Genomic DNA, 20,419 nt, shown 5'->3' on the forward strand with positions numbered 1-20,419 from the left:
AAGAGGCAATCCACCACACCACACTGGAGTAGGGTATTACACCACAACGGTGGCCCAAACAAGTATAAAACTTGTGTCCTTTGTTCTGCGAGTTCGACGTGCTGAGCTTTGAGATTGTGGTGAGAGCGTGAGCTAGGGGGAGGAGAGATCTTCGTGCGCACCCCAAAGTTCGAACCTCAAGGGTTTTGCCGGAACCCGAAATCTGACAGCAACTGCATCTGCTTCGGGCACTGGATCAACAGTTAACAATTAGCTTTTGCAATCTACAATAATTTTGACATGGGAAATGCTTCGATAATCCCAACCAAACACACCAGGTTGCTCACTCGCTCCCTCATTACGGACCACAACAGCCATGAGAGATCGCGCTGCCTCACGTGAAGTTGCTGCAAGATTGGTGACAATGTCTATTTCAAATAAAACAAACGGATTAGATGCCTGGTTGTTAACGACCAGGTCCTAAACAGAGATAGCGACGTACTAGAATAACTAGTGCATGGAAACACATGGCCCACCCCCATACAAACTCGTGACACATACCGCATGCATGCCACACTAAACCGGGCATGGCCCACCTTTTCTTCAGCACACACATTCTAAACAAAACACACCAGCACTATGCATGCACCCTCCTATGCACTCTACAGTGAATTTATTTACCCATAATAGAAAATAAACTTTTCTCAGGCGCGTGATGTCCACTACACAACCTTCTTCTTGTAGACGTTGTTGGGCCTCCAAGTGCAGAGGTTTGTAGGACAGTAGCAAATTTCCCTCAAGTGGATGACCTAAGGTTTATCAATCCGTGGGAGGCGTAGGATGAAGATGGTCTCTCTCAAACAACACTGCAACCAAATAACAAAGAGTCTCTTGTGTCCCCAACACACCCAATACAATGGTAAATTGTATAGGTGCACTAGTTCGCCGAAGAGATGGTGATACAAGTGCAATAATGATGGTAGATATAGGTTTTTGTAATCTGAAAATATAAAAACAGCAAGGTAGAAAATGATAAAGGTGAGCACAAACGTTATTGCAATGCTAGGAAACAAGGCCTAGGGTTCATACTTTCACTAGTGCAAGTTCTCTCAACAATAATAACATAATTGGATCATATAACTATTCCTCAACATGCAACAAACAGTCACTCCAAAATCACTAATAGTGGAGAACAAATGAAGAGATTATTGTAGGGTACGAAACCACCTCAAAGTTATCCTTTCGGATCGTTCTATTCAAGAGCCCGTAGTAAAATAACATGAAGCTATTCTTTCCGTTCGATCTATCATAGAGTTCGAACTAGAATAACACCTTAATACATAAATTAACCAAAACCCTAATGTCACCAAGATACTCCAATGTCACCTCAATTATCCGTGGGTATGATTATACGATATGCATCACACAATCTCAGATTCATCTATTCAACCAACACAAAGAACTTCAAAGAGTGCCCCAAAGTTTCTACCGGAGAGTCAAGATGAAAACGTGTGCCAACCCCTATGCATAAGTTCACGAGGTCACGGAACTCGCAAGTTGATCACCAAAACATACATCAAGTGGATCATGTGATATCCCATTGTCACCACAGATAAGCACATGCAAGACATACATCAAGTGTTCTCAAATCCTTAAAGACTCAATCCGATAAGATAACTTCAAAGGGATAACTCAATTCATCACAAGAGAGTAGAAGGGGAGAAACATCATAAGATCCAACTATAATAGCAAACCTCGCGATACATCAAGATCGTACCACCTCAATAACAAGAGAGAGAGAGAGAGAGATCAAACACATAGCTACTGGTACATACCCTCAGCCCCGAGGGTGAACTACTCCCTCCTCGTCATGGAGAGCGCCGGGATGATGAAGATAGCCATCGGAGAGGGATTCCCCCCTCCGGCAGGGTGCCGGAACGGGTCTAGATTGCGTTTCGGTGGCTACGGAGGCTTCTGGCGGTGGAACTCCCGATCTAGGTTTCTTTCTAGAAGTTTTGGGTTATGTAAGAGGTGTTGGAGTCAAGAACAACGCACGGGGGTCTCCGGGCTGTCCACGAGGCAGGGAGGTGCGCCCAAGGGGGTGGGCGCGCCCCCCACCCTCGTGGGCAGCCCAGGACTCTTCTGGCCCAACTCTTTTACTCTGTGTCCTTCTTCTGGTCCAAAAATAAGTTCCGTGAAGTCTCATGTCAATTGGACTCTGTTTGGTTTTCCTTTTCCGCGATACTCAAAAACAAGGAAAAAAACTGGCACTAGGCTCTAGGTTAATAGGTTAGTCCCAAAAATCATATAAAATAGCATATAAATGCATATAAAACATCCAAGGTTGATAATATAATAGCATGGAGCAATCAAAAATTATAGTTACGTTGCAGACGTAACAAGCATCCCCAAGCTTAATTCCTGCTCGTCCTCGAGTAAGTAAATGATAAAAACAGAATTTTTGATGTGGAATGTTACCTAACATATTTATCCATGTAATTCTCTTTATTGTGGTAAGAATATTCAGATTCGAAAGATTCAAGACAAAATTTTAATATTGACATAAAAATAATAATACTTCAAGCATACTAACAAAGTAATCATGTCTTCTGAAAATAACATGGCCAAAGAAAGCTATCCCTACAAAATCATACAGTCTGGCTATGCTCTATCTTCATCACACAAAATATTTAAATCATGCACAACCCCGATGACAAGCCAAGCAATTGTTTCATACTTTTGATGTTCTCAAACTTTTTCAATCTTCACGCAATACATGAGCGTGAGCCATGGACATAGCACTATATGTGGAATAGAATGGTGGTTGTGGAGAAGAAAAAAAGGAGAAGATAGTCTCACATCAACTAGGCGTATCAGTGGGCTATGGAGATGCCCATCAATAGATATCAATGTGAGTGAGTAGGGATTGACATGCCACGGATGCACTAGAGCTATAAGTGTATGAAAGCTCAAAAAGAAACTAAGTGGGTGTGCATCCAACTCGCTTGCTCACGAAGACCTAGGGCATTTTGAGGAAGCCCGTCATTGGAATATACAAACCAAGTTCTATAATGAAAGATTCCCACTAGTATATGAAAGTGACAACATAGGAGACTCTCTATCACGAAGATCATGGTGTTACTTTGAAGCACAAGTGTGGTAAAAGGATAGTAGCATTGCCCCTTCTCTCTTTCTCTCTCATTTTTTTGTTTTTTGGGCATTCTATTTTTTATGGCCTCTTTTTTCTCTTTTTTTTAATTTTCGTCCGGAGTCTCATCCTGACTTGTGGGGGAATCATAGTCTCCATCATCCTTTTCTCACATGGGACAATGCTCTAATAATGATGACCATCACACTTTTATTTACTTACAACTCAAGAATTACAACTCGATACTTTAGAACAAAATATGACTCTATATGAATGCCTCCGGCAGTGTACCAGGATGTGCAATGACTCATGAGTGACATGTATTGTCACAGCCTTAGAATTGTTTGTAATTAGTTGCATCTACATCCATGCATCATGTTTAATTTCAAAGGAAGTTTGAATTGGGGATGACCAAGCCCTAGCACTAAACCAATTCAAATAGGTTCAACTAAAAATATTTTTTTCAATGAACCCAAATGGCCTTAAAAATGGTCATCATTTTTGGAAAATGCTGGAAACAGTAACCAGAGATGATGCACATTTTTCCATGACATTTTGGATCTTTGAACTAATACATATTGTATTTGAGTTGGAGCAAATATATGATATAAATATATTTAATGCTTCAATAATTCTGTTATTTTGGGAGGGGCTCTAGAATATTCCTTTCAGTCCATGCAAAAACTATCAGAAGAAAAAAATGATTTAGTGCTTGAACTAAATCAAAACAGATTGAAACAATAGAAAACAGTAATTAAAATAGAAAACAGAGAAGGAGGGGGTACCTGTAACTTACCTGGCCCACGAGAGAAGCCAGCCCACCAGGCCCATGTGCCAATCATCCTCCTCCTTGCGCCAGAAGGACGTCGGGCGTGTGCCCGACGCGCGCCGGCCACCTCCACCTTGCCTGTCTCCTCACTGCCCCGAAGCGCCTAGAGGACGCCACGCACCCCCCCTGGACCGCTCTCACTCTCTCCTGCGCTCATCCTCTCCTCTGCCGCCCTCTCTCTCCCGCGACCGAACGCTGCCGTCGCCGCCGCTCGTCGTTGCCGTAGCCACAACCACCCCCTCGCCTCTCCGACATGTCCCTGAACTCCGCCACGACCTTGTTATCCTCCCCGCCGAGTCGAGCAACGCCGGACGCCCCGAAGCGACGTCCACGCCATCTTCTTCAACCTCGGCTCGCCGAGATCGACCCCGCCACTCTGTCCGCTCCAGAGCTTCCCCGGGCCGGCTGAGCTGCTCATCTGGACCGATGTGAGCACCTGCCCTTCCCCCCTTGCTCACCCCCTCCCTTCCCGTTCGCTAGCTGCTATCCCCGCGAACCCGAGCTCCGGCCGCCGCCATGGCCGGTGAGCTCCGTGCTTCCGAGCCCCTCCACTCCAACCAGTTGCTCCTGTGTGGTTTTGCTGCTCTTTACGTGCTGCCTAGCGCCTCCGTTCGCTCTCCCTCGAGCTGCAGCACGCGCCCGCGCATAGTCATGCTCCGGCCGCCACGGTTGTCATCGCCGTCGCCGCTGCAGACCGACCCGACACCTCACACGGCCACCAATTGACGCGCCTAATCGCGCAGCAGCCGTAGAGACCAACCCCGCCTCCTCCCGTCGCCGAAATTGCCGGAACGAGTGCCGCCGCCGCATTTGTGTGTCACCGGCGGTTAGCCGCCGACGTGGCCACTTAATTAGCACCTAAACGCCCAGCTAATCACTCCCTAGAGCCACTTCCAAGTGGACCCCCATGCCGAAATTAATTAGTTTAACTTCTCTGTTAAACTCGCACTAATCTCAGAGGGTCCCGCCTGTCACCTTTGACTTGGCCACGTCAGCATTGACCGGGTCCCATGTGTTAGCCTCTGTAGTTGACTCTGTGTCACTGACCGGTGGGCCCTACTGGTCAGGTTTGACCTGGACCAGCACGTTGACCTGCTAACCTCACTGATACGTCATGCTGACGCAGTAGATATTTTTGGGATTTATATAAATCAGAAATGATTTATTTATTTCAGAAAATATCCAAAACTTCAAAAATCCATAGAAATTAATCTATAACTCCAAATGAAATAATTTATATATGAAAAATTATCAGAAAAATTCAAGGAATCCATCTGTACCATTTTCATGCATGTTTGAACAATGTTTGTCCTCTGTTTTGGACAAAACAAATAAAGGGCATTTAAATAATCATATATGGAGTTGGAATTTGAATCATGTATTCAAACCAACTTCATTTAAATCATAGCTAGATGCACTAGCTCAAATCACAGCATATTGCCATGTCATGATCATGCATCATATTGTGGCATTGCATTGATTGTGTTCTTTCTCAGTTGCCGGTGATTGTCCCCTCTCAGTAGACGATGTTCCGACGATGAGATCGATGACACCGATGAAGAACTATACTATCTTCAGAAGTGCCAGGCAAGCAAAACCCCCTTATTCATTCCGATATAATCCCACTCTCTCGCTCCTACTCTCTTTTACTGCATTAGGACAACAACGATTCAACTATTACATGCTGCGGTAGTTGAACCCCTTTCCTTTGCATGACATGTCATTGCCACAGTAAATAGATGAAACCCACTAGCATGAGTAGGAGTTGTTTGAGCCCTAGTGTGCCTACTCATTCATGCTTGTTTGTCATGCCTGCTATAGCTTAGAGTTGAGTCAGGTCTGATTCATCGGGAATGAATTGGAATGGTGATGAACATGTCTTACTGTGTGTGAGCTAAGTGTGTGAACACGATTTGGTAAAGGTAGTGGTGAGAGGCCATGTAGGAGTACATGGTGGGTTGTCTCATTGCAGCCGTCCTCAGGAACTGAGTTCTGTGTTTGTGATCCATGAACAGTTACTACCACACATTGGGTTCCGGTAACTCGACCCCTCTCGACTTATTAATCAACTCGATCTCTATCCAGGAGTTGCAACTAGTTTTTGGTGTTTGTAGGTAGTGTTAGTAGTCTACCAAGTGGCACCCGGTACAGGTGGGCTTGGGACAGATTAGGCACAGTGGCACGGTGTACCAAGTGGCATCCGGATGGTGGGCTTGGGAACCCTGCACACATCGTTTGGGGCCATGAGTGACACCCCGGCCGGATCTCCTTGCGGATGGAACCCGAATAGGCGATAAACATGGACTAGAGACTTGTTGGTTAGTCAGGTCGTGGCCGACTCCCTCGCCAGGCTTCTGCTTGAAGGTTGCCGAGATACACGATGTGTACATGGTGGTAAGTGGCGAGAGCATGTGTGAAGAAGTACACCCCTGCAGGGTTAACATTATCTATTCGAATAGCCGGATTCCTCGGATATGGAAACATGGACCCCTTGCATAGTTCATAGACAAGTGAAAGTGGATACTCTAAAATGCGCAAGATAAGCGTGAGTGCTATGGCTGGCGTTCTCGTAGGGAGACGGGAGCGAATCCATAGTGGTGTATTGATATGGTGAATATGTGGACTCGTGTGCGCCACCTCAAAAGAGTTACTTGCAGTCGTAGTTCAGGATAGCCACCGAGTCAAAGCTGGCTTGCTGCAGTTAAACTCCACCACCCCTTTGTTGATACCGATGCATATGTAGATAGTTCTGATGTAAGTCTTGCTGGGTACATTTGTACTCACGTTTGCTTAATTTATGTTTTTGCAGAGAGACTTTAGTCTCACTAGTACTTACGAATGTACTTCGACGTTTAGCTTGATACCTCAGCTACGATCTTGTACCCTCGGCAGGATCTGGTAGATAGTCAGGCTTCTTAGCCTTTTTCATTTGTAGATGTCTGTACTCAGACAAGTTAAGCTTCCGCATGTGCTTGTTGTTTGTATGCTCTGTATGTTGGGTCATGAGACCCATGTTTGTATTGCTTGGCTCCTCGGAGCCTAATGAATAAATACTCTGAGTCGTAGAGTCTTGTTGTGATGCCATGTTGTATTGCACATATTGAGCATATTGTGTGCATGATTGAAATGCTTGGTATGTGTGGGATCCGACAACCTAATTGTTTATCCTTGGTAGCCTCTCTTATGGGGAAATGTAGTCTTGTGCTTCCATGAGCCATAGTAGTCCCCTACAGCCCGGTTCACCGGATTCCTGCTAGCCCAGCACTACTGCTCCGGAACACTTGACTGGCCGGCATGTGATTCACTTCGTTCCTGTGTGAGTCCCTTCGGGGAAATGTCACGCGGTGACATCCGGAGTCCTGCCTAGCCTGCTACAGCCCGGGTTCCCGGAGTCCTGTTAGCCCAGTGCTACAGCCCGGATTCGCACGCTGCTGACCGACATGCTCGATGTTGATTCATGTATGCCTGTCCCTGTAAGTTAGTGCCACTTTGGGTTCACGACTAGTCATGTCGGCCCGGGTTCTCTGTCCTATGGATGCTAGCGACACTATCATATACGTGAGCCAAAAGGCGCAAACGGTCCCGGGCCATGGTAAGGCGACACCCATGGGAATACCGTGCGTGAGGCCGCAAAGTGATATGAGGTGTTACCGGCTAGATCAATGTGACTTGGAATCGGGGTCCTGACAGCTTTGGTATCAGAGCCTGACTGCCTGTAGGATTACCAAGCCAACTGGTCGAAGTCGTGTCTAGAAATGCTTTAGTTATGTAAGGGAATTGATTGTGGATGGGAACGTAAGGCTCTTTTTACTCCTTATCCTGATGACCTTCTAATCTGAGTCATCTTATCTTTTCTACGGGGTTAAGAACTAGGCTTATCTTCTATCTCTCAGGATGACGTGTTACTAAACCGTAGTTGCCTAGGATTGTTGAGTTCAAGCCTCAGTTCAGTTCCTACTACTTCCATATGTTCATAGCTGGCCTCAGAACCTTGAGTTTGTGATGTTGAGTGGCTATGCCACCATTTTTGTAGGATGTCTCAAATCATTTTGAGCATTTACAGCCGTTATGCTGTCCAAGTCATCCCAGGTTTCTAAATAGTCTGATGCACTTGCAAATCTTTCCTCCATGTTCCCGTTGTATTTTTTGGGCCAGATTAAGCACACTAATCGGTGTGTTGAGGTACTCTGTTGCCTTGACATGTATGTTGGAGTTAGTATTATGACCCTAGGTGTCCTCGAGAACCACTCTGTAATTTAGCAATGTTTTCGTATCCCCGGTGTGATGATTCTGGCCATCATTCTTGAAAGCATCTCGTGATGCCATTTAGTAGTAGGTATTCTACTCCTGTGTTCTTGACCCAAGTATCACTCTGTTCACTTCGAGTTGATATTGTTGCTAGTTCCTTTAGGATATTATTAACCTTTGCGATAGTCCTCGAGGTCCGTGGTATTTCCTTCTTCCAAATACCATGAACCATTAAGGCAAAAGTTCTTTGAACCAAAAGATCACCATTAGAGTACTCCTGAGGAGTTCTCCATTCATAATTGTGATTCTGTCAGCTCTACCTTTCTGCATGGGTTATCCGGAAGAAATATGTTGAACTCGTTTGACATACTAATCTATGCATCCACAACTCAGAAAGTTATATGTTCCTTTGAGTTGTCCCCCTTCAGTTATATTCCGACCTTCATCTATCAATTGATAGTCAAGAGTATGTGAGCATTTGTTCATCGGTGCCTATTATTCTTGTGGTCCATCGAGCCGTTCTATTTCAGAATGACTAGGAGAAACAAACTCCAGTGCCTCATCCATATCTAGGATTGGGTCAAAGTAGTTGTATTCCGCAGATCAAAATGCCAATCCAGCTTTTGATTCTGTTCTACCCTGAAGTATTGCCCTCTTGATGCCAGGAATGTCATGATAATTGCACCAACTCTTATAAATTCTTGTTGCAGTGATACTTCTTGCCATCATTGTTCATTCATCGGTTCCCGTGTTACTGTAACCAGAATGCCGACAAGTGAATTGTGATGTGTGAAATCAATACTCCTAGCAACCCTTTGCTTGCTAGTTAATGGACATTAATATCATTCTTAGTGTGCTGATTATTGAATCATCACCCTAAGGTTGATCGTGCTACCTAGTCCTTATTTCCTGGTGCACTCTTCGATCAACAGGTTAGGATTTTGCCAAACCCTTGCTCTTTTGATCATATCGTCTTGCCTTGAAAACCAAGATTAATCTCGAGCTTAGTATCACGTCGGTGGTTCGTGATTTTTTGAATATCTTCTCGGAAGTATTACCAGGTTGTCACCTGATCGCTATGTGGAGTTCGTGATCAAGTTGGTTTCTTGCAAACCAGCCATTCTCCAAGAATCTGTGTCGGTTAGCCCCTGAGCTAGTTGGTTAAGCTAAACAATAACTTGGAGAGTTGGAAGATAAAAGCTTACCAGCTTAGTTCATCTCAAGGGATATATTTGCGTGTGTTGAAGATAGATGATATCTTCATCGATTGGTCCCTGTGATCAGTTGTTGGACCTATTGTCGTATCAAAACTTTGATTTGAGTATGGGCTATCATCAAATCAAATCAGAACCAACGATGTTCATAATGCTGTCTTACTCGTGGTTGATCCCTCGAGCATACACCATTATATCTTTTGGGTCTGACCAATGCTATCACTTGTTCACATAATTATGGAATTCCATCTCCATGGAAACCTGGATGAATTGTTGTTGAGCCCATCAGCAACATTGCTACCTTCTCCATGATTCGTGTTGAACATCCAGCTAGTATTGGAAACTTTATAAGCATTATCTTCATGTTTCGTTCATGAAGCATATGTTTGGATGAAAAAAGTTACTACCTCTGATTCACGTGCATTTGGTGAAAGTTGTCGCTGTGAATTCGAGAAAGTTAGTTTTGCTTCCTCTAGAATCATCCCAAGTCAGTCATGCACATGTGCGAAGTATTCTATGGTTTGGAGACTTGCAACCTTCATTCTATATGTATCCCTAGCACACGAAGCCACTGATTGATTTGTTCAAGGATAAGAAGTTCAAATGCTATTCCCGAAGGGCCCATACGGACATGCACAAGACTTCTTTATTTCAATGATGGTTCCAATCAGAACTCAGTAGTGTTTCGTTGTAAGACTACCATGTGGTCATGCTTGTCCGCGACAACGTGTTCACATGCGAGTAGCAGAACCCGCTCATGTCTTGGAGCTTGCTATCATAGTTCATCTCCCGAGAATCTCGCAACATCATCTCATCGATTTGGGTTGCAACTCTTCTTTTCAGACATGTTGAGTCTGAAGTATCCTGTTTCTAACCAGATCTGAATCTCAAGCAGATATGATGGTTGGAACATTCACACCATTTGCATTTTGTTCCCAGCTTGCACCCCATTGTGCCAATCCAACCATGGGTTGCCCTCTCGGTAATTACTACTCAGGATTATCCTCAAAGTGGGCTTACCATGGGTCCATCCATCTCCAATGATAAGCAAAAATCACTCATTGCGTTGTCTTCGACAAGGTAGTCCACATCATCCATTCTAGTCTGAGTATGCCATTTCTCCGAACACCTTCGACCGATCGTTTGTAATTTTCCTTAGGCTGGTTTAGAGAGTTTCAATGATCTATGTATCAAAAGTAATTCTTTTTTCCATTTAAGGGAATAAATCTATGAGTCACCTCCTCTAAGATGTCTCGTTGTGGTATCATGGCAACTCAACTCCTCGCTACATTGACAGCCGTTCACCACCTTCTTAAGTGTGGAATTGTTGCCTACCTAGTGAATCTTCGTCATCTGTTTCACTCCATCCCTCTGGATGTATGTTTCGTGTCTTAGCTCGAGAGATGTTCAACATCTCATTCTGTGAATTGATCGTGAGTTGCTCGATCTTTAAGAAGATCGATTCCTATGGAGTTGTCTCTGTCCTCGCGTTTGATGAAGAACTCGAAAGCAGAGTTGTTAAGACCAAGATGATGCAAGGAATCGATGCTCCTATGAGGTGCAGGTTGGATCATGAAGATCGTGTTAGCTTGTTTCCCTCTGTCTTCTTACTTCACGACTTGAATCTCGGGACAAGATTCTTGTTTAGTGGGGGTGAGTTGCCACGGCCTTAGAATTGTTTGTAATTAGTTGCATCTGCATCCATGCATCATGTTTAATTTCAAAGGAAGTTTGAATTGGGGATGACCAAGCCCTAGCACTAAACCAATTCAAATAGGTTCAACTAAAAATATTTTTTTCAATGTACCCAAATGGCCTTAAAAATGTTCATCATTTTTGGAAAATGCTGGAAACAGTAACCAGAGATGATGCACATTTTTCCATGACATTTTGGATCTTTGAACTAATACATATTGTATTTGAGTTGGAGCAAATATATGTTATAAATATATTTAATACTTCAATAATTCTATTATTTTGTGAGGGGCTCTAGAATATTCCTTTCAGTCCCTGCAAAAACTATCAGAAGAAAAAAATGATTTAGTGCTTGAACTAAATCAAAACAGATTGGAACAATAGAAAACAGTAATTAAAATAGAAAACAGAGAAGGAGGGAGTACATGTAACTTACCTGGCCCACGAGAGAAGCCAGCCCAACAGGCCCATGTGCCAATCATCCTCCTCCTTGCGCCAGAAGGACGCCGGGCGCGTGCCCGACGCGCGCCGACCTCCTCCACCTTGCCTGCCTGTCTCCTCGCCGCCCCGAAGCGCCTAGAGGTCGCCACGCCCCCCCCCCCAGACCGCTCTCACTCTCTCCCGCGCTCATCATCTCCTCTGCCGCCCTCTCTCTCCCGCGACCGAACGCTGCCGTCGCCGCCGCTCGTCGTCGCCGTAGCCACAACCACCCCCTTGCCTTTCCGATGTGTCCCTGAGCTTCGCCATGACCTTGTTATCCTCCCGGCCGAGTCGAGCAATGCTGGACGCCCCGAAGCGACGTCCATGCCATCTTCTTCAACCTCGGCTCGCCGAGATCGAACCCGCCACTCCGTCCACTCCAGAGCTTCCCCGGGCCGGCTGAGCTGCTCATATGGACCGATGTGAGCACCTGCCCTTCCCCCCTTGCTCACCCCCTCCCTTCCCATTCGCTAGTTGCCGTCCCCGCGAACCCAAGCTCCGGCCGCCGCCATGGCCGGTGAGCTCCGTGCTTCCGAGCCCCTCCACTCCAACCAGTTGCTCCTGCGTGGTTCTGCTGCTCTTTACGTGCTGCCTAGCGCCTCCGTTCGCTCTCCCTCGAGCTGCAGCACGCGCCCGCGCATAGCCGTGCTCCGTCCGCCGCGGTTGTCATCGCAGTCGCCGCTGCAGACCGACCCGACACCGCACACGGCCACCAATCGATGCGCCTCCTCGTGTAGTAGCCGTAGAGACCAACCCCGCCTCCTCCCATCGCCGGAATCGCCGGAACAAGTGCCGCCGCCGCATCTGTGTGTCACCGGCGGTTAGCCGCCGACGTGGCCACTTAATTAGTGCCTAAACACCTAGTTAATCACTCCCTAGAGCCACTGCCAAGTGGGCCCCCGTGCCTAAATTAATTAGTTTAACTTCTCTGTTAAACTAGCACTAATCTCAGAGGGCCCCGCCTGTCACCTTTGACTTGGCCACATCAGCATTGACCGGGTCCCACGTGTCAGCCTCTGTAGTTGACTCTGTGTCACTGACCGGTGGGCCCTACTGGTCAGGTTTGACCTGGACCAGCATGTTGACCTGCTGACCTCACTGATATGTCATGCTGGCACAGAAGATATTTTCTGGGATTTATATAAATCATAAATGATTTATTTATTTCAGAAAATATCCAAAACTTCAAAAATCCATAGAAATTAATCTATAACTCCAAATGAAATAATTTATATATGAAAAATTATTAGAAAAAGGAATCCATCTGTACCATTTTCATGCATGTTTGAACAATGTTTGTCCTCTGTTTTGGACAAAACAAATAAAGGGCATTTAAATAATCATATATGGAGTTGGAATTTGAATCATGTATTCAAACCAACTTCATTTAAATCATAGCTAGATGCACTAGCTCAAATCACAGCATATTGCCATGTCATGATCATGCATCATATTGTGGCATTGCATTGATTGTGTTCTTTCTCAGTTGCCAGTGATTGTCCCCTCTCAGTAGATGATGTTCCGACGATGAGATCGATGACACCGATGAAGAACTATACTATCTTCAGAAGTGCCAGGCAAGCAAAACCCCCTTGTTCATTCTGATACAATCGCACTCTCTCGCTCCTGCACTCTTTTACTGCATTAGGACAAGAACGATTCAACTGTTACATGATGCGGTAGTTGAACCCCTTTCCTTTGCATGACCTGTCATTGCCACAGTAAATAGATGAAACCCACTAGCATGAGTAGGAGTTGTTTGAGCCCTGGTGTGCCTACTCATTCATGCTTGTTTGTCATGCCTGCTATTGCTTAGAGTTGAGTCAGGTCCGATTCATCGGGAATGAATTGGAATGGTGATGAACATGTCTTACTGTGTGAGCTAAGTGTGTGAACACAATTTGGTAAAGGTAGCGGTGAGAGGCCATGTATGAGTACATGGTGGGTTGTCTCATTGCAGCCGTCCTCAGGAACTGAGTTCTGTGTTTGTGATCCATGAACAGTTACTACCACACATTGGGTTCCGGTAACTCGACCCCTCTCGACTTATTAATCAACTCGATCTCTGTCCAGGAGTTGCAACTAGTTTCTGGTGTTTGTAGGTAGTGTTAGTAGTCTACCAAGTGGCATCCGGTACAGGTGGGCTTGGGATAGACTAGGCACAGTGGCACGGTGTACCAAGTGGCACCCGGATGGTGGGCTTGGGAACCCTGCACACATCGTTTGGGGCCATGAGCGACACCCCGGCCGGATCTCCTTGCGGATGGAACCCGAATAGGCGATAAACCTAGACTAGAGACTTGTTGGTTAGTCAGGTCGTGGCCGACTCCCTTGCCAGGCTTCCGCTTGAAGGTTGCCGAGATACACGATGTGTACATGGTGGTAAGTGGCGAGAGCGTGTGTGAAGAAGTACACCCCTGCAGGGTTAACATTATCTATTCGAATAGCCGGATTCCTCAGATATGGAAACTTGGACCCCTTGCATAGTTCATAGACAAGTAAAAGTGGATACTCTAAAATGCGCAAGATAAGCGTGAGTGCTATGGATGGCATTCTCGTAGGGAGACGGGAGCGGATCCATAGTGGTGTATTGATATGGTGAATATGTGGACTCGTGTGTGCCACCTCAAAAGAGTTACTTGTAGTCGTAGTTCAGGATAGCCACCGAGTCAAAGCTGGCTTACTGCAGTTAAACTCCACCACCCCTTTGTTGATACTGATGCATATGTAGATAGTTCTGATGTAAGTCTTGCTGGGTACATTTGTACTCACGTTTGCTTAATTTATGTTTTTGCAGAGAGACTTCAGTCTCACTAGTACTTTCGAATGGACTTCGACATTTAGCTTGATGCCTCAGCTACGATCTTGTACCCTCGGCAAGATCTGGTAGATAGTCAGGCTTCTTAGCCTTTTTCATTTGTAGATGTCTGTACTCAGACAAGTTAAGCTTCCGCATGTGCTTGTTGTTTGTATGCTCTGTATGTTGGGTCATGAGACCCATGTTTGTATTACTTGGCTCCTCGGAGCCTAATGAATAAATACTCTGAGTCGTAGAGGCTTGTTGTGATGCCATGTTGTATTGCACATATTGAGCATAGTGTGTGCATGATTGAAATGCTTGGTATGTGTGGGATCCGACAACCTAATTGTTTATCCTTGGTAGCCTCTCTTATGGGGAAATGTAGTCTTGTGCTTCCATGAGCCATAGTAGTCCCCTACAGCCCGGTTCACCGGATTCCTGCTAGCCCAGCACTACTGCTCCGGAACACTTGACTGGCCGGCATGTGATTCACTTCGTTCATGTGTCTGTCCCTTCGGGGAAATGTCACGCGGTGACATCCGGAGTCCTGCCTAGCCTGCTACAGCCCGGGTTCCCGGAGTCCTGTTAGCCCAGTGCTACAGCCCGGATTCGCACGCTGCTGACCGACATGCTCGATGTTGATTCATGTATGCCTGTCCCCGTAAGTTAGTGCCACTTTGGGTTCATGACTAGTCATGTCGGCCCGGGTTCTCTGTCATATGGATGCTAGCGACACTATCATATACATGAGCCAAAAGGCGCAAACGGTCCCGGGCCATGGTAAGGCGACACCCGTGGGAATACCGTGCGTGAGGCCGCAAAGTGATATGATGTGTTACCGGCTAGATCGATGTGACTTGGAATCGGGGTCCTGACATGTATGAAATAATTATGAACGGTGGCTTTTGCCACAAATACGATGTCAACTACATGATCATGCAAAGCAATATGACAATGATGAAGCGTGTCATAATAAACGGAACGGTGGAAAGTTGCATGGCAATATATCTCGAAATGGCTATGGAAATGCCATAATAGGTAGGTATGGTGGCTGTTTTGAGGAAGATATATGGTGGGTTTATGGTACCGACGAAAGTTGCACGGTACTAGAGAGGCTAGCAATGGTGCGAGGGTGAGAGTGCGTATAATCCATGGACTCAACATTATTCATAAAGAACTCACATACTTATTGCAAAAATTTATTAGTTATCGAAACGAAGTACTACGCGCATGCTCCTAGGGGGATAGATTGGTAGGAAAAGACCGTCGCTCGTCCCCGACCGCCACTCCTAAGGAAGACAATCAATAAATAAATCATGCTCCGACTTCATCACATAACGGTTCACCATACGTGCATGCTACGGGAATCACAAACTTTAACACAAGTATCTCTCAAATTCACAACTAATCAACTAGCATGACTCTAATATCACCATCTTCATATCTCAAAACAATCATCAAGTATCAAACTTCTCATAGTATTCAATGCACTCTATATGAAAATTTTTATTATACCCATCTTGGATGGCCATCATATTAGGACTAGTTTCATAACCAAAGCAAATTACCATCCTGTTTAGGACTCTCAAAATAATATAAGTGTAGCATGAGAGTTCATCTATTTCTTCAAAATAAAACCACATCCGTGCTCTAAGAAGATATAAGTGAAGCACTAGAGGAAACGACAAACTACTCCGAAAAATATAAGTGAAGCTCAATGAGTAGTCGAATAATTATGCAACTATGTGAAGACTCTCTAACATTTAAGAATTTCATATCTTGGTATTTTATTCAAACATCAAGTAAAATAAAATAAAATGACGCTCCAAGCAAAACACATATCATGTGGTGAATAAAAATATAGCTCCAAGTAAAGTTACCGATGAACGAAGACAAAAGAGGGGATGCCATCCGGGGCATCCCCAAGCTTAGGCTCTTGGTTTTCCTTGAATATTACCTTGGGGTGCCTTGGTCATCCCCAAGCTTAGGCTCTTGCCACTCCTTATTCCATAGTCCATCGAATCTTTACCCAAAACTTGAAAACTTCACAACACAAAACTTAACAGAAAACTCGTAAGCTCCGTTCGTATAAGAAAACAAATCACCACTTAGGTACTGTTGTGAACTAATTATTTATTTATATTGGTGTAATATATACTGTATTCCAACTTACCTATGCTTCATACCCTCCGATACTACTCATAGATTCATCAAAATAAGCAAACAACACATATAAAACAGAATCAGTCAAAAACAGAACAGTCTGTACTAATCTGTATCAAACGTATACTTATGTAACCCCAAAAATTCTGAAATAAATTGGTGGACGTGAGGAATTTATCTATTAATAATCTGAAAAAAGAATCAACCTAATCATACTCTCCAGTAAAAAATGGCAGCAAAACTCGTGAGCGCTAAATTTTCTGTTTTTTACAGCAAGATCGCAAAGACTTCACCCAAGTCTTCCCAAAGGTTCTACTTGGCAAAAACGCTAATTAAAACATAAAACCACATATAAACAGAGGCTAGATGAATTATTTATTACTAAATAGGAGCAAAAGGCAAAGAACAAAAATGAAGTTGGGTTGCCTCCCAACAAGCGCTATCGTTTAACGCCCCTAGCTAGGCATGATAATTTCAATGATGCTCACATAAAAGATAATAATTGAAACATAAAGAGAGCATCATGAAGAATATGACTAGCATATTTAAGTCTAACCCACTTCCTATGCATAGGGATTTTGTGAACAAACAACTTATGGGAACAATAATCAACTAGCATAGGAAGGCAAAATAAGCATAACTTTAAAACTTTATGCACATAGAGAGGAAACTTGATATTATTGCAATTCCTACAAGAATATATTCCTCCCTCATAATAATTTTCAGTAGCATCATGAATGAATTCAACAATATAACTATCACATAAAGCATTATTTCCATGATCTACAAGTATGCAAAGTTGACACTCTTCCAAAATAGTGGGATTAACATTAACTAAAGTCATGACCTCTCCAAACCCACTTTCATAATTATCACAATAAGATTCAACATCCTCCAAAATAGTGGGATCATCACTTCCTAAAGTTGACACTCTTCCAAACCCACTTTCATCAATATAATCATCATAAATAGGAGGCATGCTATCATCATAATAAATTTGCTCATCAAAACTTGGGGGACAAAAAATATCATATTCATCAAATATAGCATCCACAAGCTTGTGGCTTTGCATATCATTAGCATCATGGATATTCAAAGAATTCATACTAACAACATTGCAATCATGCTCATCATCCAAATATTTAGTGCCAAACATTCTAATGCATTCTTCTCTAACACTTTGGCACAAATATCGGAATCCTTATTTTCATGAAAGACGTTAAAAAGATGAAGCATATGAGGTATCCTCAATTCCATTTTTTGTAGTTTTCTTTTATAGATTAAACTAGTGATAAAACAAGAAACTAAAAGATTTGATTGCAATATCCAAAGATATACCTTCAAGCGCTAACCTCCCCGGCAACGACGCCAGAAAAGAGCTTGATGTCTACTACAAAACCTTCTTCTTGTAGACATTGTTGGGTCTCCAAGTGCAGAGGTTTGTAGGACAGTAGCAAATTTCCCTCAAGTGGATGACCTAAGGTTTATCAATCCGTGGGAGGCGTAGGATGAAGATGTTCTCTCTCAAACAACCCTGCAACCAAATAACAAAGAGTCTCTTGTGTCCCCAACACACCCAATACAATGGTAAATTGTATAGGTGCACAAGTTCGGCGAAGAGATAGTGATAAAAGTGCAATAATGATGGTAGATATAGGTTTTTGTAATCTGAAAATATAAAAACAGCAAGGTAGCAAATGATAAAAGTGTGCACAAATGGTATTGCAATGCTAGGAAACAAGGCCTAGGATTCATACTTTCACTAGTGCAAGTTCTCTCAACAATAATAACATAATTGGATCATATAACTATTCCTCAACATGCAACAAACAGTCACTCCAAAATCACTAATAGTGGAGAACAAATGAAGAGATTATTGTAGGGTACGAAACCACCTCAAAGTTATCCTTTCGGATCGTTCTATTCAAGAGCCCGTAGTAAAATAACATGAAGCTATTCTTTCCGTTCGATCTATCATAGAGTTCGAACTAGAATAACACCTTAATACATAAATTAACCAAAACCCTAATGTCACCAAGATACTCCAATGTCACCTCAATTATCCGTGGGTATGATTATACGATATGCATCACACAATCTCAGATTCATCTATTCAACCAACACAAAGAACTTCAAAGAGTGCCCCAAAGTTTCTACCGGAGAGTCAAGATGAAAACGTGTGCCAACCCCTATGCATAAGTTCACGAGGTCACGGAACTCGCAAGTTGATCACCAAAACATACATCAAGTGGATCATGTGATATCCCATTGTCACCACAGATAAGCACATGCAAGACATACATCAAGTGTTCTCAAATCCTTAAAGACTCAATCCGATAAGATAACTTCAAAGGGAAAACTCAATTCATCGCAAGAGGGTAGAGGGGGAGAAACATCATAAGATCCAACTATAATAGAAAAAGCTCGCGGTACATCAAGGTCGTACCACCTCCAGAACACGAGAGAGAGAGAGATCAAACACATAGCTACTGGTACATACCCTCAGCCCCGAGGGTGAACTACTCCCTCCTCGTCATGGAGAGCATCGGCATGATGAAGATAGCCACCGAAGAGGGATTCCCCCCTCCGGCAGGGTGCCGGAACGGGTCTAGATTGGTTTTCGGTGGCTACGGAGGCTTCTGGCAGCGGAAATCCTGATCTAGGTTTCTTTCCAGAAGTTTTGGGTTATATAAGAGGTGTTGGAGTTGGGAACAAGGCAGGGGGGTCTCCGGGATGTCCACGAGGTAGGGAGGTGCGCCCAGGGGGGTGAGCGCGCCCCCCACCCTCGTGGGCAGCCCGGGACTCTTCTGGCCCAACTCTTTTACTCTGTGTCCTTCTTCTAGTCCAAAATAAGTTCCGTGGAGTTTCGGGTCAATTGGACTCTGTTTGGTTTTCCTTTTTGCGATACTCAAAAACAAGGAAAAAACAAAAACTGACACTGGGCTCTAGGTTAATAGGTTAGTCCCAAAAATCATATAAACTAGCATATAAATGCATATAAAACATCAAAGGTTGATAATATAATAGCATGGAACAATCAAAAATTATAGATACATTGGAGACGTATCAGCACGCACCTGTCATCCTTCTTGGAACATGCGAGCTCTGGCTGATATTAGGGAATGTCGCAGCTACCGGAGCTTGCCTCTTAACCCTTTCCATGAAATCCTCAAGTGTTTCCTCTAAATCTCTCTGTTGTTTTGCAACTGACTTTGTGCGTATTTCTTCCAGTACATTCTCCTTCACCTCATCAACCATCTTGACAAACGCCTCCTCGTGTTTCCTGAACTGGTGCTCCACTGCTTCCCTTAGCGCCGCTAGAATCTACACGTGCACACGCACAGACAAGTCAGTCTACTTTCATTGGGGGATCGACAAAAAGCTACTAGAAGGACAATTTTTGTCAGAAACAAACAAGAAAGTTGATACACACATGTGGATCCACCACCTTTTCATGGGTCACGCCAAATCCAGCAGGAAGAGCATGCACACCAGGGCTTGGCGTGTTCAAGGTTTGGGCTGGAGCTGCACTCCCGGAAGCAACACTGAATGCGGGAGATCTTGGGATATCTAAAGCCTGCAGACGAACAATCAAAGGGAATTTATTAACCCAGCAGTTCCAGCGTAATAAATGATAGAATTTGCATTTAAATAACATAATGTTCTCTAGTGCTGTCACCTCAAAGCCAGCATCCACCCCATTCCTCGTTGCATGCTTCTTGATTTGGAGCGTGATGAATGTGTCCGAGTAGTGAGCCAGCCTAGGCAGCGGCAAACCCTCACGCCCTTGCATCCCATGCTCGTGGTAGTCGCAGAAAATCATCTATGATTTCATGTTTGCAAATGAACAACAAGCAAAACTT

At 44.2% G+C, this 20,419-nt stretch overlaps 1 protein-coding gene across 1 annotated transcript; it reads right to left on the reverse strand.

Annotated features, from left to right (window-relative positions):
- Positions 1-249: 249 nt before the first annotated feature.
- On the reverse strand, positions 250-20,349 carry LOC147960304 (uncharacterized). The gene is made up of 4 exons (XM_087533265.1): positions 20,236-20,349; positions 19,990-20,133; positions 19,634-19,880; positions 250-407 (listed from the first exon to the last, which is right to left on the reverse strand). Exons 1-4 carry the CDS (start codon positions 20,347-20,349, stop codon positions 250-252), a joined length of 663 nt encoding a protein of 220 aa, XP_087389391.1.
- Positions 20,350-20,419: the final 70 nt, after the last annotated feature.

Source organism: Triticum urartu, chromosome 7A, assembly GCF_056163025.1.
Source record: "Triticum urartu cultivar PI428250 chromosome 7A, HENAU_Tu73, whole genome shotgun sequence".
Classification (NCBI taxonomy): Eukaryota; Viridiplantae; Streptophyta; class Magnoliopsida; order Poales; family Poaceae; genus Triticum; species Triticum urartu.